At 45.5% G+C, this 21,945-nt stretch overlaps 1 protein-coding gene across 8 annotated transcripts in view; it reads left to right on the top strand.

Moving 5' to 3' along the window:
• GATAD2B (GATA zinc finger domain containing 2B) overlaps positions 1 to 21,945 on the top strand; it is a 105,759-nt gene that overhangs the window by 56,437 nt on the left and 27,377 nt on the right. The window contains exon 1 of one of the 8 annotated variants that reach the window (XM_077255056.1): positions 20,891 to 20,979. The exons of 6 other annotated variants lie outside the window; for them this stretch is intronic. In XM_077255056.1, coding sequence (XP_077111171.1) covers positions 20,969 to 20,979 — 11 coding nt within the window. In that variant the 5' untranslated portion in view covers positions 20,891 to 20,968. Of the gene's footprint in view, positions 1 to 20,890; positions 20,980 to 21,945 lie in introns of those variants that run through there. One more of the 8 variants, XM_077255083.1, reaches the window with a different exon arrangement.

Here is a 21,945-nt window from a genome sequence, read left to right as displayed (position 1 = left end):
TTACAGCCTCAATTCTCTGAGATATGGATTCATACAAGGTGTGAATTGTTTCCAAAGGAATTTTATCCCATTCTGCAGTTAAAACACCCTCCAGTTCTTTGAGCGACGATGGCGGCGGAAATTGACTTCTAACTTGAATCTCTAAAATCGACCATAAATGCTCAATAATGTTGAGGTCTGGGGATTGTGGGGGCCAGACGAGATGCTCAACTGCATTAGAATGTTCCTCGTGCCATGCTTTAACGATTCTAGCTGTATGAATTGGTGCATTATCATCCTGAAACATGGCGTTCCCCTTCAGGAACAGTGCTTGAACCATTGGGTGCACTTGGTCTCCCAAAATGCCTTAATAATCTCAGCTGTTAATTCTTCCATGAAGGGATATCATTGGCCCAGCGGATCTCCATGAAATAGCACCCCAGATCATCACAGAACCTCCACCATGTTTTACGGTTGGGAGAAGGCAGTCTGGATGGAATGCTTCTTTCAGCTGTCTCCAAACGTACACTCGGCCAGAGGTCGGAAATAGGGTAAACGATGATTCCTCTGAGAATATCACGTTTCCACTGCTCGAGGGACCAATTCTGAAGGTTTCTACACCACTCTAAACGCTTGGAAACATTTATCATTGAGAGCAGCGGTTTTCTAATTGCTGCTCTTCCGTGGAATCCAGATTTGTGCAGCTCCCGACGAACAGTTTTCGTGGAAACTGGGTTCTGTAGGTGTTCATTGAGCTCAGCAGTGGTTTTTGGAGCCGTGGTCTTGTGATCCTCTCTCACAATTCGCTTTAGAGTCTGACGGTCTCTCTCAGTCAACTTTGACTTTCGGCCGGACCTGTGCTTTGCTGCGGACATTTTTCCTTTTCTTTCAAACGCAGTCATTACTTTGGAGACAGTACCTCTTGACACGCCAAGTATTCGGGCACTTTCTGTTACACTAGCGCCTGCCATACGAGCACCAACAATTTGGCCTCTTTGAAAGTCCAAGAGGTCTGCCATTGGTATCAGGTTCTCATCAATGTTCTTACAATTATGCAAAACAAACAGTTAATTTACATACACATATCACATGACACAAATAATCAACTACAAAACATTACCATATGTCACTGTTTGCATGTTTATCACATGTTCGAAGATTATGATGCCAAAACGTTAGGTGTTTCCATTATTTTGTCCAACCCCTGGCGACCTCGACCAATCAGAGACGCGGGATTTCTACGTCTATACTGTGCCCATCGCTGATTGGTCGAGGCCCAGACGGCCTCGACCAATCGGAGACGCGGGATTTCCAGGACAGACAGAAAAACCCTTAGACAATATATATACATATATATATATATATATATAATCTTTATTTTTATATAGCGCTAACATATTCCGCAGCGCTTTACAGGTTGCACACATTATCATCACTGTCCCCGTTGGGGCTCACAGTCTAAATTCCCTATCAGTATGTCTGTGGAATGTGGGAGGAAACCGGAGTACCCGGAGGAAACCCACGCAAACACATATATATATATATATATATATATATATATATATATATATATATATATATATATATATATATATATATATATATATATATATATATATATATACATATATATATACATATATATATACATATATACATATATACATATATACATATATATATAGTGTGTGTATGTATCAAGCAATGTCCACTCCACATAGCAGGCACAGGCCACATCTAGCTCCGTCGTGTCTAGAATGGGGTTGCTTCTGTGAGGCATGACGTCAATGGAAAGGGAGGAGCCTCATTGATAGAGATGTGAGGGGGAAAATGAGAGAAGTGAGGAGCTTCTGCAGTATGAGGCTGTGTATAGAGAAGAGAGAAGCGCTGCAGGTGGAGGCTATGTATAAGGCCACATTCAGTATTTGGTCAGTATTTTATCTCAGCATTTATGAGCCAAAACCCACGAATAGGAGAAAAATACAGAAGTAATGATGTGTTTCTAATAAACGTTTCCTCTGATTGTTTTACTCTGTTTTAACTTACAAATACCGAGGTAAAAATACTGACCAAATAACGTGTCAACGAGGTCTAATACAGGAAGAGATGACACACAGGTATATGCTATATTCAGGGGAGATGACATACAGGTATATACTGTATACAGGGGGGATAACAGGCATATACTATATACAGGGGGAGATGACCTACAGGTATTTACTATATACAGGAGATGACATACAGATACGTACTATATACAGGGGAGAAGACACACAGGTATATACTATACAGGAGGAGATGAGGCAAAGGTATATACTATATACAGAAGGAGATGACATACCGGTACATACTATAAACAGGCAAGGTGACATACAGGTATCTATAATATAACGCTGGGAGCGTCATTCTGTCCCACCACTTTATTGACAGCGCAAACGCCTGCGCAGTCTGGACCCCACAGAGTGACGCAGCCCAGAGGAGATCACTATGCGTAAGCACTGAACGCATACCGCGATCTCCGATGGAGAAGCAGGGACGTGCCAGGAGGGTGAGTATGCTATAATTCACCTGTCCCCCGCTGCGCGCCGCCATCTTCTGCATTCTCTGCCTGTGACGTTCAGGTCAGAGGGCGCTATGACGCCATTAGTGTCACAGCCAGAAGGAGCGGCACGCTGCGGAGGAACGGGGGACCGGTGAATATAGCAAGTGCCGGGGGCCTGAGCCAGCGGAGATACCGGCACCTGACCCCCATAGCACGCCGGTGTCCCCGCCTGCTCAGGCACTTGGCGCCCAGCGACGATAGGTGAGTGTTTTTTTTTTTTGTTGTTTTTTTTATATCGCAGCAGCATACAGGGCATATAATACTATGGAGCATCTTATGGGGGCCATCAACTTTTATGGAGCAGGATACGGGGCATATACTGTGGAGCATCTTATGGGTGCCATCAACCTTTATGGAGCAGCGTACAGGGCATATGGATGGGAGCAGCACATTACAGAATGGGGGCGCAGGATGAGAGCACATGACAGAACGGGGGCGCAGGATGGGAGGTGCACATGACAGCATGGGGGGCAGGATGAGAGCAGCACATTACAGGATGGGGGGCAGGATGAGAGCAGCACATGACAGGATGGGGGGCAGGATGAGAGCAGCACATGACAGGATGGGGGGCAGGATGAGAGCAGCACATGACAGGATGGGGGGGGGCAGGATGAGAGCAGCACATGACAGGATGGGGGGCAGGATGAGAGCAGCACGTGACCGGATGGGGGGCAGGATGAGAGCAGCACGTGACAGGATGGGGGCAGGATGAGAGCAGCACGTGACAGGATGGGGGGGCAGGATGAGAGCAGCACATGACAAGATAGGGGGGCAGGATGAGAGCTGCACATACCAGGATGGGAGCAGCACATACTAGGATGGGGGTGCAGGATGGGAGCAGCACATGAAAACGGGGGCTCAGGATGGGAGCAGCACATGGCAGGATGGGAGCACCACATGACAGGATGGGGGTGCAGGATGGGAGCACCACATGACAGGATGGGGGTACAGGATGGGAGCAGCACATGAAAACGGGGGCTCAGGATGGGAGCACCACATGACAGGAGGGGGGTGCAGGATGTGAGCACCACATGACAGGATGGGGGCGCAGGATGGGAACATGACAGGATGAGGACTCAGGAAAAGAGTAGCACATGACAGGATGGGGGCGCAGGATGAGAGCAGCACATGACAGCATGGGGGCACAGGATGAGGAGCACCACATGACAGGATGGGGGCGCAGGATGGGAGCACATGACAGGATTAGGGCTCAGGAAGAAAGTAGCACATGACAAGATGGGGGCTGCACATGACAGGATGGGGGCGCAAGATGGTAGCAGCACATGACAAGATTAGGGCACAGGATGGAAGCCCCACATATCAGGATGTAAACCATATACCAATATACAGTTATATGAAAAAGTTTGGGCACCCCTATTAATCTTAAGCTTAATGTTTTATGAAAATTGTTTTTTTTGCAACAGCTATTTCAGTTTCATATATCTAATAACTGTTGGACACAGAAACATCTGCCTTGAAATAAGGTTTATTGTACTAACAGAAAATGTGCAATCTGCGTTCAAACAAAATTTGACAGGTGCATAAGTATGGGCACCCTTATTATTTTCTTGTTTTAAATACTCCTACCTACTTGTTACTGACTTACTAAAGCACTTTTTTTAGTTTTGTAACCTCATTGAGCTTTGAACTTCATAGCCAGGTGTATGCAATCATGAGAAAAGCTACTTAAAGTAGCCACTTGCAAGTTGTTCTCCTGTTTGAATCTCCTCTGAAGAGTGGCATCATGGGCTCCTCAAAACAACTGTCAAATGATCTGAAAACAAAGATTATTCAACATAGTTGTTCAGGGGAAGGATACAAAAAGCTGTCTCAGAGATTTAACCTGTCAATTTCCACTGTGAGGAACATAGTAAGGAAATGGAAGAACACAGGTACAGTTCTTGTTAAGGCCAGAAGTGGCAGGCCAAGAAAAACATCAGAAAGGCAGAGAAGAAGAATGGTGAGATCAGTCAAGGACAATCCTCAGACCACCTCCAGAGAGCTGCAGCATCAACTTGCTGCAGATGGTGTCACTGTGCATCGGTCAACTATACAACGCACTTTGCACAAGGAGAAGCTGTATGGGAGAGTGATGCAAAAGAAGCCGTTTCTGCAAGCACGCCACAAACAGTCGGCTGAGGTATGCAAAAGCACATTTGGAGAAGCCAGTTTCTTTTTGGAAGAAGGTCCTGTGGACTGATGAAACCAAGATTGAGTTGTTTGGTCATACAAAAAGGGATTGATTCCTCTCAGTATCAGCAGATTCTTGACAATAATGTTCATGATTCAGTGACAAAGTTACGCAGGGGATGGATCTTTCAGCAAGACAATAATCCAAAACACCGCTCCAAATCTACTCAGGCATTTATGCAGAGGAACAATTACACTGTTCTGGAATGGCCATCCCAGTCCCCAGACCTTAATATCATTGAACATCTGTGGGATCATTTGGAGAGGTCTGTCCATGCTCGGCGACCATCAAACTTAACTGAACTGGAATTGTTTTGTAAAGAGGAATGGTCAAAAATACTTTCATCCAGGATCCAGTAACTCATTAAAAGCTACAGGAAGCGACTAGAGGCTGTTTTTTTGCAAAAGGAGGATCTACTAAATATTAATGTCACTTTATTCGGACTCCCATGACAGCACTACGAGAGAGGGGATCCGCCCTTCAGGAACAGGAAACCTACAGATACAAAAGGGCGGCACCTCTCCCATGCATCAGTTGGTTTCCTGTTCCTGGAGGGACAGATTCCTACGGCCGGTGCGGAGTCCCTGGAGACGCCACGGTGGTCCTGGCTGGACTGCACGTCGGTGGCGTGTTGCAGCAGGGAGCAGAGTCCGGAGGATTTTCTGGTTCCATCAGCACCAGCGCCGGTAAGTATCCCCGTCCTTTCAGGTCTGTGCGGCGGTGCAGCGGGGTACCGGAGGTGGAGGCCGTCCGGAGCGCTGCTGTCCGTTCCCGGCGTCCTGCACCGCTCTCAGCGTGTGCTGGAGCGTTTCCGGGTGCGGTGACGTGGGGGGGAGGAGTCTGTGAGCGCTTCCGGTCGCTGGGTGGCTGCGCATGCGCAGTCGATCCAAGATGGCGGCGCCCATCGGATCCTGAACGCCGGATTCCCTTTAGACCCTACTGACCTCCCAGCTGCATCCTGAATAGCATGGACCAAAGGGGGCAGCGCAAGGCAGTCTGCTGACCGGAATTAAGGGGGATTTAAGCAGGTGGCAATTTCAGAACCCTGCTTTGGCCACATTTCATCATGTAGAGTGATGGTGATCAGCAGCCTCAGCTGCTGGATGAAGTGCGACAGAAGCCCAAGGAGAAGGAGCATGTCAGGAGTGACCAGTCCAGTCGTAAGAGCTCATCCAGGCAGGGATTAAGAGCATCGACTGGGAAAGAACCCCCTCGTATTCCGGTACCTTTTCCTTTGGCGTGCACTGGTAAGTGATCTACGTGAATGTTCACTCAGTGATGCGGGCCCCTTATACTTTGTCATTTTAGGGGAAGAAAAGTACAGGCAAGACAAAACATAAGGAGTGTGCCCTCTGTGGAGTCCCCTTACCAGACTCTTGTCCCAAAAAATTATGCGCCGTCTGTATACAGCAGACGGTGAGGTCTACAGGAGGGGTAGGGGTTGAGTGACATTAGGTCAGATAGAGGTTATCACCTTTATTGTCCTCCCCTAGGTAGCGGAAGAATCTGTGAGTGCGGCTAAAAGCTCAGTCACACATAACGATATCGTTAACGATATTGTTGCAAAGTCACGCTTTTGGTGACGTAGCAACGATCCTGCTAACGATCTTATGTGTGACAGCGACCAACGATCAGGCCCCAGCTGGGAGATCGTTGGTCGTTCGGGAATGATCAGGACCATTTTTGGGTCGCTGATCACCCGCTGTCATCGATGGATCGGCGTGTGTGACGCGGATCCAGCGATGTGTTCACTTGTAACCAGGGTAAATATCGGGTTACTAAGTGCAGGGCCGCGCTTAGTAACCCGATATTTACCCTGGTTACCATTGTAAAAGTAAAAAAAAAATCAGTACATACTCACATTCTGATGTCTGTCACGTCCCCCGGCGTCCACAGGGTTAAAACTGCTTTCGGCAGGAGCGCTGCTAATGCACGCGCTCCGGCCGAGCGCTTCCCTGCACTGACTGTGTCAGCGCCGGCCGTAAAGCAGAGCACAGCGGTGACGTCACCGCTGTTACTGCCGGCTCTGACACATTCAGTGCAGGGAAGCTCTCGGCAGCAGCGCTTGCATTAGCAGCCCTCTTGCCGAAAGCAGTTTTAACCCTGTGGACGCCGGCGGGGGACGTGACAGACATCAGAATGTGAGTATGTAGTGTTTTTTTTTTTTTTTTTTTTTTTACTTTTACAATGGTAACCAGGGTGAATATCAGGTTACTAAGCGTGGCCCTGCACTTAGTAACCCGATGTTTACCCTGGTTACCCGGGTGCTGCAGGGGGACTTCGGCATCGTTAAAGACAGTTTCAACAATGCCGAAGTCGTTCCCCTGATCGTTGGTCGCTGGAGAGAGCTGTCTGTGTGACAGCTCCCCAGCGACCACACAACGACTTGCCAACGATCACGGCCAGGTCGTATCGCTGGTCGTGATCGTTGGTAAGTCGTTTAGTGTGACTTAGGCTTAACTTAAATGAGATGATCCGTACGGAAGTAAGGGAATCCCTGCGGTCCCTTTCCCAGGTGGGAAGTTCAAAGCATAAAGCCCCCTTGAACTCTGATTCTTCGGAAGAAGAAAGAGAAGAGGGTTCCTATGGCTCTATTCCCTCTTCCGCTTCATCAGAAGAAGACTTGGGCCGATTTTGTCTACCTCTGGACCAGGTTGACAAATTAGTAAAATCGGTCAGAGCTACAATGGGCATAGAAGAGCCTAAATCGCAACCTTCCAGGCAGGAGATGATGTTCAGCGGGTTAGATCATAGAAAACGTAGATCTTTTCCAGTAAACGAAAAAATTCAGGATTTAATTCTCCGAGAGTGGAAGAAACCTGAAAAGAAAGGCTCCTTACCACCAGCATTAAAGCGCAGGTACCCCTTTGATGATCCAGCTGTTGATACCTGGGACAAAGCCCCTAAATTAGATGCTGCAGTGGCGAAAGTATCAAAGAAAGCCTCACTACTGCTTGAGGACATGGGGACCCTTAAGGATCCTCTTGATAGGAAGGCAGACACCTTTCTTAAAGGTACCTGGGAGATGGCGACCGGATCTTTGAGACCGGCGGTAGCCGCAACATGTACAGCCAGATCCTTAACCCCTTCACCCCCAAGGGTGGTTTGCACGTTAATGACCGGGCCAATTTTTACAATTCTGACCACTGTCCCTTTATGAGGTTATAACTCTGGAACGCTTCAACGGATCTTGGCGATTCTGACATTGTTTTCTCGTGACATATTGTACTTCATGATAGTGGTAAAATTTCTTCGATATAATTTGCGTTTATTTGTGAAAAAAACGAATATTTGGCGAAAATTTTGAAACTTTCGCAATTTTCCAACTTTGAATTTTTATGCCCTTAAATCACAGACATATGTCACGCAAAATACTTAATAAGTAACATTTCCCACATGTCTACTTTACATCAGCACAATTTTGGAACCAAAATTTTTTTGGGTGACGGACTTATAAGGGTTAAAAGTTGACCAGCAATTTCTCATTTTTACAACACCATTTTTTTTTAGGGACCACATCTCATTTGAAGTCATTTTGAGGGGTCTATATGATAGAAAATACCCAAGTGTGACACCATTCTAAAAACTGCACCCCTCAAGGTACTCAAAACCACTTTCAAGAAGTTTATTAACCCTTCAGGTGTTTCACAGGAATTTTTGGAATGTTTAAATAAAAATGAACATTTAACTTTTTTTCACAAAAAATTTACTTCAGCTCCAATTTGTTTTATTTTACCAAGGGTAACAGGAGAAAATAGACCCCAAAATTTGTTGTACAATTTGTCCTGAGTACGCTGATACCCCATATGTGGGGGTAAACCACTGTTTGGGCGCATGGCAGAGCTCGGAAGGAAAGGAGCGCTATTTGACTTTTCAATGCAAAATTTACTGGAATTGAGATGGGACGCCATGTTGCGTTTGGAGAGCCCCTGATGTGCCTAAACATTGAAACCCCTCACAAGTGACACCATTTTGGAAAGTAGACCCCCTAAGGATCTTATCTAGATGTGTGGTGAGCACTTTGACCCAACAAGTGCTTCACAGAAGTTTATAATGCAGAGCCGTAAAAATAAAAAATCATATTTTTTCACAAAAATGATCTTTTTGCCCCCAATTTTTTATTTTCCCAAGGGTAAGAGAAGAAATTGGACCCCAAAAATTGTTGTGCAATTTGTCCTGAGTACGCTGATACCCCATATGTGGGTGTAAACCATTGTTTGGGCGCAGGGCAGAGCTCAGAAGGGAAGGAGCGCTATTTTACTTTTCAATGCAAAATTGACTGGAATTAAGATGGGATGCCATGTTGCATTTGGAGAGCCCCTGATGTGCCTAAACATTAAAAACCCTCACAAGTGACACCATTTTGGAAAGTAGACCCCCTAAGGAACTTATCTAGATATGTTTTGAGAGCTTTGAACCCCCAAGTGTTTCACTACAGTTTATAACGCAGAGCCGTGAAAATAAAAATTCTTTTTTTTTTTCACAAAAATGATTTTTTTAGCCCCCAGTTTTGTATTTTCAAAAGGGTATCAGGATAAATTGGACCTCAAAAGATATTGTCCAATTTGTCCTGAGTACGCTGATACCCCATATGTGGGGGGGAACCACTGTTTGGGCGCATGACAGAGCTCGGAAGGGAAGGAGCGCCATTTGGAATGCAGACTTAAATGGATTGGTCTGCAGGCGTCACGTTGCATTTGCAGAGCCCCTGATGTACCCAAACAGTACAAACCCCCCACAAGTGACCCCATATCGGAAACTAGACCCCCCAAGGAACTTATCTAGATGTGTTGTGAGAACTTTGAACCCCCAAGTGTTTCACTACAGTTTACAACGCAGAGCCGTGAAAATAAAAAATCTTTTTTTTCCCACAAAACTTATTTTTTGGCCCCCAGTTTTGTATTTTCTCAAGGGTAGCAGGAGAAATTGGACCCCAAAAGATGATGTCCAATTTGTCCTGAGTACGCTGATACCCCATATGTTGGGGTAAACCCCTGTTTGGGCACACGGGAGAGCTCTGAAGGGAAGGAGCACTGTTTTCCTTTTTCAACGCAGAATTGGCTGGAATTCAGATCGGATGCCATGTCCCGTTTGGAGAGCCCCTGATGTGCCTAAACAGTGGAAACTCCCCAATTATAACTGAAACCCTAATCCAAACACACCCCTTACCCTAATCCCAACAGTAACCCTAACCACTCCTCTAACCCAGACACACCCAACCCTATTCCCAACCGTAAATGTAATCCAAACCCTAACCCTATCTTTAGCCCCAACCCTAACTGTAGCCCCAACCCTAGCCCCAACCCTAGCAATATCACTAGCCGTAACACTAGCCGTAACACTAGCCGTAACACTAGCCGCAACACTAGCCGCAACACTAGCCGCAACACTAGCCGCAACACTAGCCGCAACACTAGCCGCAACACTAGCCGCAACACTAGCCGCAACACTAGCCGCAACACTAGCCGCAACACTAGCCGCAACACTAGCCGCAACACTAGCCGCAACACTAGCCGCAACACTAGCCGCAACACTAGCCGCAACACTAGCCGCAACACTAGCCGCAACACTAGCCGCAACACTAGCCGCAACACTAGCCGCAACACTAGCCGCAACACTAGCCGCAACACTAGCCGCAACACTAGCCGCAACACTAGCCGCAACACTAGCCGTAACACTAGCCGTAACACTAGCCCCAACCCTAGCCCCAACCCTAACCCTAGCCCCAACCCTAACCCTAGCCCCAACCCTAGCCCCAACCCCAACCCTAGCCCCAACCCTAGCCCCAACCCTAGCCCCAACCCTAACCCTAGCCCCAACCCTAGCCCCAACCCTAACCCTAGCCCTAACTCTAGTCCTAACTCTAGCCCTAACCCTAATGGGAAAATGGAAATAAATACATTTTTTAATTTTTTTATTTTTCCCTAACTAAGGGGGTGATGAAGGGGGGTTTGATTTACTTTTATAGCGGCTTTTTTAGCGGATTTTTATGATTGGCAGCCGTCACACACTGAAAGACGCTTTTCATTGCAAAAAATATTTTTTGCGTTACCACATTTTGAGAGCTGTAATTTTTCCATATTTGAGTCCACATAGTCATGTGAGATCTTGTTTTTTGCGGGACGAGTTGACGTTTTTATTGGTAACATTTTCGGACACGTGACATTTTTTGATCGCTTTTTATTCCGATTTTTGTGAGGCAGAGTGATCAAAAACCAGCTATTCATGAATTTCTTTTGGGGGAGGCGTTTATACCGTTCCGCGTTTGGTAAAATTGATAAAGCAGTTTTATTCGTCGGGTCAGTACGATTACAGCGATACCTCATTTATATCATTTTTTTATGTTTTGGCGCTTTTATACGATAACTATTTTATAGAAAAAATAATTATTTTGGTATCGCTTTATTCTCAGGACTATAACTTTTTTATTTTTTTGCTGATGATGCTGTATGGCGGCTCGTTTTTTGCAGGACAAGATGACGTTTTCAGTGGTACCATGGTTATTTATATCAGTCTTTTTGATCGCGTGTTATTCCACTTTTTGTTCGGCGGTATGATAGTAAAGCGTTTTTTGCCTCTTTTTTTTTTCTTAGGGTGTTTACTGAAGGGGTTAACTAGTGGGGCAGTTTTATAGGTTGGGTCGTTACGGAGGCGGCGATACTAAATATGTGTACTTTTATTGTTTTTTTATTTTATTTAGCTAAAGAAATGTATTTATGGGAATAATATATATATATTTTTTTCTTTATTTAGGATATTTTTTTTATTTATTTTTTTTACACACATGTGGGGAATTTTTTTTTTACTTTTTTACTTTGTCCCAGGGGGGGACATTACAGATCATTGATCTGACAGTGTGCACAGCACTCTGTCAGATCGACGATCTGCTGTGCAGGGCTGCAGGCTTACCAGCGCCTGCTCTGAGCAGGCACTCGGTAAGCCACCTCCCTCCCTGCAGGACCCGGATGCCGCGGCCATCTTGGATCCGGCACCTGCGGCGAGGAGGGAGGTAGGAGACCCTCGGAGCAACGCGATCACATCGCGTTGCTCCGGGGGTCTCAGGGAAGCCCGCAGGGAGCCCCCTCCCTGCGCGATGCTTCCCTATACCGCCGGTACACCGCGATCATGTTTGACGTACTATCCCGTCGGTGGTCATACGGGCCCACCCCACCTCGACGGGATAGTACGTCTGATGTCAGAAAGGGGTTAATGGTCTGGCTAGATCAGTTGGAGTCCCAGCTTAAAGAGGGCGCTTCCAGAGATACAATTCTAAATGCGCTACCAGTAATTCAAAATGCTGCTGCCTTCCTGTCAGACGCTTCTGTTGATTCAGTAAGAATGGCGGCCAGAGCGGCAGGACTCTCCAACGCGGCTCGTAGAGCCTTATGGTTGAAGTGTTGGTCAGGAGACATTCAATCAAGATCAAAACTCTGCGCTATCCCATGCAAAGGGGAATATCTCTTCGGGCCAACCTTGGATGAGTTGCTAGAGAAAGCAGGGGATGACAAGAAAAAGTTCCCTAATTTGTCATCAGCATCCTACAGTCGTCCTTTCAACAAAAGGAGATTTGGTCGCGGAAGAAAACGCATGTCCTCACCCTCTAGAGATAATTTTAGATGGGAGCATAGATGCAGGAGAGGTACGGGCTACATGTTTCGCCGTTCCTCAAAAGAACGTAAAAAACCGGACCAATGACTAGCAATCCCTGTGGTGGGGAGATTGGCAGCCTTCTCTTGAGCATGGTCTGACATCACGAATAGTGACTGGCTCCGAGGCATAATATCGGATGGTCTGAGACTTGAGCTTGATCACTGGCCTCGAGATAAGTTTAAGTTAATCCCTTTGCGTTCTTTCCCCCTTGAACAGACAGCTTTGGAAGAGGAGGTCATAAATTTATGCCTTAAAAAAGTTCTGATTGAAATTCCGGAATCAGAGAGAGGAAGAGGGTTCTACTCTCCTCTATTTCTGATTCAAAAACCAGATAAATCGTTTAGAACTATTATAAATCTTAAGTCCCTTAATGAGTTTCTGGTTAATAAAACCTTTAAAATGGAATCAATCAGCTCAACAATAAAGATGTTGTTCAAACACTGCTACATGGTAGTTGTAGATTTAAAGGATGCATACTATCATGTACCTATCCATGAAGACTTCCAGAGGTTCCTAAAAGTAGCAGTGTCTATGGGAGGGATAGTTCGCCACTTTCAGTTTAGAGCTCTTCCCTTCGGCCTGTCAGCAGCACCTAGGGTGTTTACAAAAATAGTTGCTGAGGTCATGGCGCACTTACTAGAGTCCAATATCCTCATTATTCCTTATCTAGATGATTTCCTTATAGTGGGGAATTCAGCTGACCATTGCCTTTCGCAGGTAACGACGGCTACGACCAGATTAGAACGCCTGGGCTGGATTATAAACTATGAAAAATCCCGATTACAGCCCCTAAAAATTCAGAGATTCCTAGGGCTGTTAAATTCAGAGACCCAACAATGCTGTCTTCCACCTGATAAATTATTGCATATTCAACAACAGGTGTCAAAGGCGATTGATAGACCATCCATGACCCTTAGACAAGCTATGTCACTGTTAGGGTCTCTAACTTCATGTATTCCCGCTGTCCGTTGGGCCCGAATCCACACCAGACCTTTACAGTCTGAGGTACTGGTTAATGATAGAGCCTTACAAGGGTCCTTGCAGGGTCAGGTGATTTTGAGTCCAGTAACTCTTACATCCCTTAGATGGTGGCTAGATAAAGACTAATTATCAGCAGGAGTTCCCTGGGTGACACATGTGACTCGTGTAGTAACAACGGACGCTAGCCCCTCGGGGTGGGGGGGGGCACATGAGTGACATTGCAGTTCAGGGTCTATGGGACCCCCAAACATCAGCCTCTCCCAATGAGAGAGAGTTAATGGTGATTGAACTTTCAATTAAGAAACTCCTCGTATATCTACAGGGTCACCATGTCAAGATCCTCTCGGACAACCAGGTGGCGGTCGCATACGTAAATCACCAAGGTGGAACACATTCCGAGTCACTGATGAAAGTGGCGGATCTCCTACTCCAGACAGCAGAAAACCATTTACTATCTTTAACTGCGCTGCATATAAGGGCAAAAGAAAATGTAAAGGCAGACTTTCTAAGCCGCAACGCCTTAAGACAAGGGGAATGGTCTCTAAACAGACACGTCTTCAACCACATTATCCGCAGATGGGGTCATTCAGAGGTGGACTTATTTGCCACCAAGGACAACAGAAAAACGAGAAGATTCTGTTCCCTAAATCCCAGGGAGAATCCTCTGGCAGTGGACGCCTTCCTGATCAAATGGGATTTTCAATTGGCTTATGCGTTCCCCCCGCTGGGCCTGTTGCCCCTAGTGGTCAGAAAGATAAGGGAGGATCGGGCAAGAGTCATCCTGATTGCCCCATTCTGGCCCAGAAGGGCCTGGCTCAGGACTATGTCGGTGGAAGACCCTTGGGTACTTCCGGACATTCCGGATTTGCTCTACCAGAGTCCGATCAGCCATCCTCAGGTGAAGGGACTCCATTTAACGGCATGGAGTTTGAGAGGTCATTGTTAAAGAACAGGGGTTTCTCCCCAAATTTAATTCATACCCTTATGAAGAGTAGAAAACAAATAACAAGAATCTACTCTAGAACCTGGAGGAAGTTCCTGGCCTCTTCAGATTTTAATATTGAAGAGGGTATACCCATAAACCAGACCTTAGAATTTCTGCAGAGGGGTTTGGAGCTAAATCTATCCACAAGTACGCTAAAAGTACAAGTCTCAGCCCTAGGGGCCCTGTTTTCTTGTAACATTGCTAATAACTATTGGGTATCAAGGTTTATTAAAGCATCTAGTAGAGCTAGACCCATACACAAGAATAGGTCGGTGCCTTGGGATCTCAACCTAGTCCTTTCAGCCTTGACTAAGGAACCGTTTGAGCCCTTACATTCGGCCTCGGTTAAGAATTTATCCCTCAAAACAGCATTTTTGGTAGCAATAACATCTGCTCGTAGGGTTTGGGACATACAGGCACTTTCCAGGCTTTCCCCTTATACAGAGTTTCTACAGGATAGGGTAATCCTCAAACCGGACCCAGCCTATTTGCCTAAAGTGGCATCACATTTTCACAGATCACAGGAGATAGTTTTACCATCATTTCTTCCTAATCCCTCTAATTCTAAGGAACAGCTACTCCATACATTAGAGAGATAATGCGTTATTTTTGTCCTTCCAAGGTCCTAGGAAAGGGCTTAAGGTACCTTCACACGGAACAACTTTCCAACGAGAACGACAACGATCCGTGACGTTGCAGCGTCCTGGATAGCGATATCGTTGTGTTTGACACGCAGCAGCGATCTGGATCCCGCTGTGATATCGTTGGTCGGAGCTAGAAGGCCAGCACCTTATTTCGTCGTTAGGTCGGTGTGTATCGTCGTGTTTGACAGCAAAAGCAACGATGCCAGCAATGTTTTACAATGGTAACCAGGGTAAATATCGGGTTACTAAGCGCAGGACCGCGCTTAGTAACCCGATATTTACCCTGGTTACCATTGTAAAAGTTAAAAAAACAAACCAGTACATACTCACCTTCTGATGTCTGTCACGTCCCCCGGAGTCCGCGCTGCTGCTCAGAGCTTCCTGCACTGAATGTGTCAGTGCCGGCCGTAAAGCCGAGCACAGCTGTGACGTCACCGATGTGCTCTGCCGGCCCTGACACATTCAGTGAAGGAAGCTCTGAGCAGCAGCGTGGACTCCGGGGGACGTGACAGACATCAGAATGTGAGTATAGTGTTTTTTTTTTTACTTTTACATTGGTAACCAGGGTAAATATCGGGTTACTAAGCGCGGCCCTGCACTTAGTAACCCGATGTTTACCCTGGTTACCCGGGTGCTGCAGGGGGACTTCGGCATCGTTGAAGACAGTTTCAACGATGCCGAAGTCATTCCCCTGATCGTTGGTCGCTGGAGAGAGCTGTCTTTGTGACAGCTCCCCAGCGACCTAAACAGCGACGCTGCAGCGATCGGCTCGTTGTCTATATCGCTGCAGCGTCGCTGAGTGTGACGGTACCTTTAGAGTATCGAAGTACACACTAGCAAAGTGGATTAGGGAGGCTATCTCTCTGGCTTATACTGCAGGTGGGGGTCTGACTCCGCAGAATCTGAGGGCGCATTCCACCCGGGCCATGGCTACATCCTGGGCGGAAAGATCTGGAGTGTCAATCGACCAGATATGTAAGGCGGCCACATGGTCATCCCCTTCCACCTTTTTCAAACACTATCGGTTGGACTTGGGGTCCTCCTCTGATCTCACCTTCGGGTTAAGGGTGCTACAAGCTATAGTCCCTCCCTAAGGTAGCTTACATCTCTGTAAATCTCTCGTAGTGCTGTCATGGGAGTCTGAATAAAGCATTAAGCTACTTACTGGTTACTGGTAGCGGCATTTTTCGGAGGCCCATGACAGCACCCTTAGTTCCCTCCCTATTCACGTGGGGGTTGCACTTCCTATAATATATAATGGAATATATGGATCTCACGTGTGGTATCTAGTGCAATAGGATATTTTTGTATATAAACTGTATATAATGTATTTTTTGTGTGCCACTAACCGCGGTAGTCCTCTCGGGCTCTGAAATACAACTGATGCATGGGAGAGGTGCCGCCCTTTTGTATCTGTAGGTTTCCTGTTCCTGAAGGGCAGATCCCCTCTCTCGTAGTGCTGTCATGGGCCTCCGAAAAATGCCGCTACCAGTAAGTAGATTAAAGCTTTTCTGGTGAGGTGCCCATACTTATGCACCTGTCAAATTTTGTTTGAATGCAGATTGCACATTTTCTGTTAGTATAATAAACCTCATTTCAAGGCAGAAACATTACTGTGTCCAACAGTTATTAGATATATGAAACTGAAATAGCTGTTACAAAAAAAAACAACAATTTTTATAAAACATTAAGCTTAAGATTAATAGGGGTGCCCAAACTTTTTCATATAACTGTAAATGCTCGCCACCCAGGCATAGAACGAGTTCAATAGCTAGTACACTATATGCTGGGGAGATGACACGCGTACAGTTGTGGCCAAAAATATTGACACCCCTGCAATTCTGTCAGATAATACTCACTTTCTTCCTGAAAATGATTGCAAACACAAATTCTTTGGCATTATTATCTTCATTTAATTTGTCTTAAATGAAAAAACATTAAAAAAAAATTGTCATAAAGCCAAATTGGATAGAATTCCACACCAAACATAAAAAAGGGGGTGGACAAAAGTATTAGCACTGTTCGAAAAATCATGTGATGCTTCTCTAATTTGTGTAATTAACAGCACCTGTAACTTACCGGTGGCACAGGTGTTGGCAATAACTAAATGACACTTGCAGCCAGTTGACATGGATTAAGGGTATGTGTCCACGTTCAAGATTGCATCAGGATTTGGTCAGGATTTTCCATCAATATTTGTAAGCCAAAACCAGGAGTGGAACAATCAGAGGAAAAGTATAATAGAAACATATGCACCCACTCCTGGTTTTGGCTTACAAATACTGATGGAAAATCCTGACCAAATCCTGATGCAATCCTGAACGTGGACACATACCCTAAACTTGACTCAACCTGTGTCCTTGTGTGTACCACATTGAGCATGGAGAAAAGAAAGAAGACCAAAGAACTGTCTGAGGACTTGAGAAACCAAATTGTGAGGAAGCATGAGCAATCTCAAGGCTACAAGTCCATCTCCAAAGACCTGAATGTTCCTGTGTCTACCGTGCGCAGTGTCATCAAGAAGTTTAAAGCCCATGGCACTGTGGCTAACCTCCCTAGATGTGGGCGGAAAAGAAAAATTGACAAGAGATTTCAACACAAGATTGTGCGGATGTTGGATAAAGAACCTCGACTAACATCCAAACAAGTTCAAGCTGCCCTGCAGTCTGAGGGTACAACAGTGTCAACCCTTACTATCCGTCGGCATCTGAATGAAAAGGGACTGTATGGTAGGAGACCCAAGAAGACCCCACTTCTTACCCCGAGACATAAAAAAGCCAGGCTGGAGATTGCCAAAACTTACCTGAAAAAGCCTAAAACGTTTTGGAAGAATGTTCTCTGGTCAGATCAGACAAAAGTAGAGCTTTTTGGGCAAAGGCATCAACATAGAGTTTACAGGAGAAAAAAAGAGGCATTCAAAGAAAAGAACACGGTCCCTACAGTCAAACATGGTGGAGGTTCCCTGATGTTTTGGGGTTGCTTTGCTGCCTCTGGCACTGGACTGCTTGACCGTGTGCATGGCATTATGAAGTCTGAAGACTACCAACAAATTTTGCAGCATAATGTAGGGCCCAGTGTGAAAAAGCTAGGTCTCCCTCAGAGGTCATGAGTCTTCCAGCAGGACAATGACCCAAAACACACTTCAAAAAGCACTAGAATATGGTTTGAGAGAAAGCACTGGAGACTTCTAAGGTGGTAAACCAAAGAAAAAGAACAAGGATCCCTAAAATTTCACTTTTATTAAGACAGTTAAAAAAGACTATATTTGTCAAGATAGTTTAAAAGAGGTAAGAAGGCATTCAATGTACCTATACCACCCTATATCATACTATAATGAGTCCTGCCTGACAGTGGAGGTTGGCACCCTAATTTACTGCGGTAGGTGCCCCCACTCCTCGACGGCTCACGCTTTTTTTTCCCTAGTAAATACCTACACTCAAGGAAAACTGGTGAGTCCTAAGGTACAATGCCTATGATACCAACTGCCTGACAGTGGAGGTAGACACCCTAATTTGCTGCGGTAGGTGCCCGCACTCAATGGTGGCTGACCATAGGGTCCCTCACAATCCCTACAAATATAGGATAGACAAAAGATAATGTCCCCAATACATCACTGATACCCGTAGAAAAAAGAAAAAAATGGAAAAATAACCAGAAAAAAATCAGTAAAACAAAAACAAATAGTGTAAATTCAATTCAGAACAATAACACCCAAAGGGAGTAATGCAAGGCACAATAACTAAATGTAAGGCTGAGGGTGCCAATACTTTTGTCTGGCCCATTTTTTTGAGTTTTGTGTGAAATGATCAATGTTTTGCTTCATTCTCTTTTGTGTTTTTTCATTTAACACACATTTAAATGAAGATAATAATACCAAAGAGTTTGTGTTTGCAATCATTTTCAGGAAGAAACTGTGTATTATCTGACAGAATTGCAGGGGTGTCAATAGTTTTGAGAATGCTGTAGATAAGCCCCTGATGCTGGTGGGCTTAGCTCACCTTCGATTTTGGGGGTGACAGGTTCCCTTTAACCCCTTCAAGACACAGCCTTTTTGCGTTTTCGTTTTTCGCTCCCCTCCTTCCCAGAGCCATAACTTTATTTTTCCATCAATATAGCCATGTGAGGGCTTATTTTTTGTGGTACGAGTTGTACTTTTGAACAACACCATTAGTTTTACCATGTCTTGTACTAGAAAACGGGAAAAAAATTCCAAGTGTGGTGAAATTGCAAAAAAAGTGCAATCCCATACTTGTTTTTTGTTTGGCTTTTTTGCTAGGTTCACTAAATGCTAAAACTGACCTGTAGTTCTCCTGGTCATTACGGGTTCATAGACACCAAACATGTCTAGGTTATTTTTTATCTAAGTGGTGAAAAAAAATTCAAAACTTTGCTAAAAAAAAAAAGCGCCATTTTCCGATACACGTAGCATCTCCATTTTTCGGGATCTATGGTCAGTTGAGGGCTTATTTTTTACATGCCGAGCTGACATTTTTAATGATACCATTTTTGTGCAGATACGTTCTTTTGTTCGTCCGTTATTGCATTTTAATGCAATGTCGCGGCGACCAAAAAAAGTGGCGATACCAAATTTGTGTATGTTTGATTTTTTATTTTTTTTTTATTTTTTTTATTTTCGATGGGGTGAAAGAGGGGTGATTTAAACTTTTTTTTTTTTTTTTTTTAAACTTTTGCCATGCTTCAATAGCCTCCATGGGAGGCTAGAAGCTGGCATAGCCTGATCGCCTCTGCCACATAGCAGCGATGGTCAGATCGCTCCTATGTAGCTGAATTGCAGGCTTGCTATGAACGCCGACCAGATGGTGGCACTCACAGCAAGCTGGTATCAGTAACCATAGAGGTCTCAAGGAGACTTCTGGTTACTATGCAGATGCATCGCTGACCCCCGATCATGTGACGGAGGTCGGCGATGCTCGCATTTCCGGCTGCGCGGCCGGAATCGGTAGTTAAATGCCGCTGTCAGCGTTTGACAGCGGCATTTAACTGGTTAATAGAGGCAGGTGGATCGCGATTCCACCTGCTGCTATTGCGCGCCCATGTCAGCTGTACAAAACAGCTGACATGTCGTGACTTTGATGTGGGCTCAGCGCCGGAGCCCAAATCAAAGGGGGAGACACGACATGCGCCGTACTAGTACGGGGCATGTTGTGAATGGGTTAATGTCGTTGATACGTGTACACATGTTGCTTCACATAACTGTAAAAGTCTAAGGGCGTTAGATTCTGGGATCGTGGTGGCCATGGCCATGGCTCTGCCTATCCACCACTGGGGGAATGTTAAATCCAGAAACTCACAAACCATGGTGGCATAGTGTGGAGGAGCGCCGTCCTGTTGAAAGATGACACCTTCTGGAAATTGTGGCACTGCATACAATTCCAACATGTCAAGATACGTGTTTGCTGTCACAGACCGCTCCGCGAAAAAAATGGGCCTATCACCTTATCATGCATCAGGCCACACCACACTTTCACTTTAGGGGTGTTAAGTTCATACTCAACATAGGCATGAGGATGTTCAGCAGCCCATATTCTGACGTTATGGCGATGAACATGTCCACAGACTTGGAAGGTCGCCTCATCGCTAAACACAATCTTCTGCAAAAATCTTGAATCATTGTTGATCTCACAGAACACACTGAACTTTCCTCTGTACCGTCCACATCTCGACTGGCATGGAAAACCACACTGCTCGCATAAGCTTGTGGTTGCACGATGTTACAGACCTGGCAGTGTATTAAACTGAACTCTGATTATTAGGGGTTAATCTGACTGGGGGATCAGCAACAGCTTAAATGAGTTTGTGTTGTTTGATTGGTTATTGTTATCTCTCCTCATGAACAGGTCTGATATGATTGGGCCAGAGAAAGGGCACCAAAAGTGCATCATGACTTTACGGACACACTGTATATACAGGAGGAGATGACATACAGGTACATACTATATACCGGGGAGATTACATAATTTATCTCACTATTTATAAGCCAAAACAACGAGTGTGAGAAAAACACGGAAGTGGTGAGATGTTTCTAATATACTTTTTCTCTGATTGTATTTGTAAGCTAAAACTTGGAGTAAAACAGAGGTAAAAATACTGACCAAATAATGTGTGAATGAGGTCTAAGGCTAGGTTCACATTGTGATAACAGCAGCCCGTTCAACACATGCGTTAACAGGCTGCCGATATGTCGTCACGCTAGCGCAGATAGAGCTAGCAGATGCTCTATCTGCGCTAGCAGTGACAGACCCGGAAACGCAGCCCGCGTCCCAGGGTCCGTCACTCAATGACGGCACATCACTAGCGCACGCCCATTGCGGGCGTGCGCTAGCGATGCGTCCGACATAGGACTTAATGGCGGCGTTAACGGACTGCATTATGTCGCGGTGTAACGCAGTGTGAACCCAGCCTAATACAGGAGATGACACACAGGTATGTACTATATACAGCGGAGATGACATACAGGTATATACAGGGGAGATGACATACAGGTATATACTATATACAGGGGAGATGACATACAGGTATATACTATTTACAGGAGGAGATGACCTACAGGTACATAACGCCATTTATTCCATGGCGCTCTACATGTGAGGAGGGGTATGCATAATAAAAACAAGTACAATAATCTTAAACAATACAAGTCACGACTGGTACAGTAGGAGAGGACCGTGCCCGCAGGGGCTCACAATCTACAAGAGATGGGTGAGGATACAATAGGTGAGGGCAGAGCTGGTCGTGCAGCGGTTTGGTCGATCGGTGGATACTGCAGGTTGTAGGCTTGTCGGAAGAGGTGGGTCTTCAGGTTCTTTTTGGAGGTTTTGATGCTAGGCGAGAGTCTGATATGTTGTGGTAGAGAGTTCCAGAGTAGGGGTGATGGGCGAGAGAAATCTTGTAT

The sequence above is a fragment of the Ranitomeya variabilis genome, chromosome 1 (genome assembly GCF_051348905.1).
Source record: "Ranitomeya variabilis isolate aRanVar5 chromosome 1, aRanVar5.hap1, whole genome shotgun sequence".
NCBI lineage: Eukaryota > Metazoa > Chordata > Amphibia > Anura > Dendrobatidae > Ranitomeya > Ranitomeya variabilis.
The sequence above is the reverse complement of the archived record's forward strand: the minus strand, read 5'-3'. Positions and strand labels throughout refer to the sequence as shown.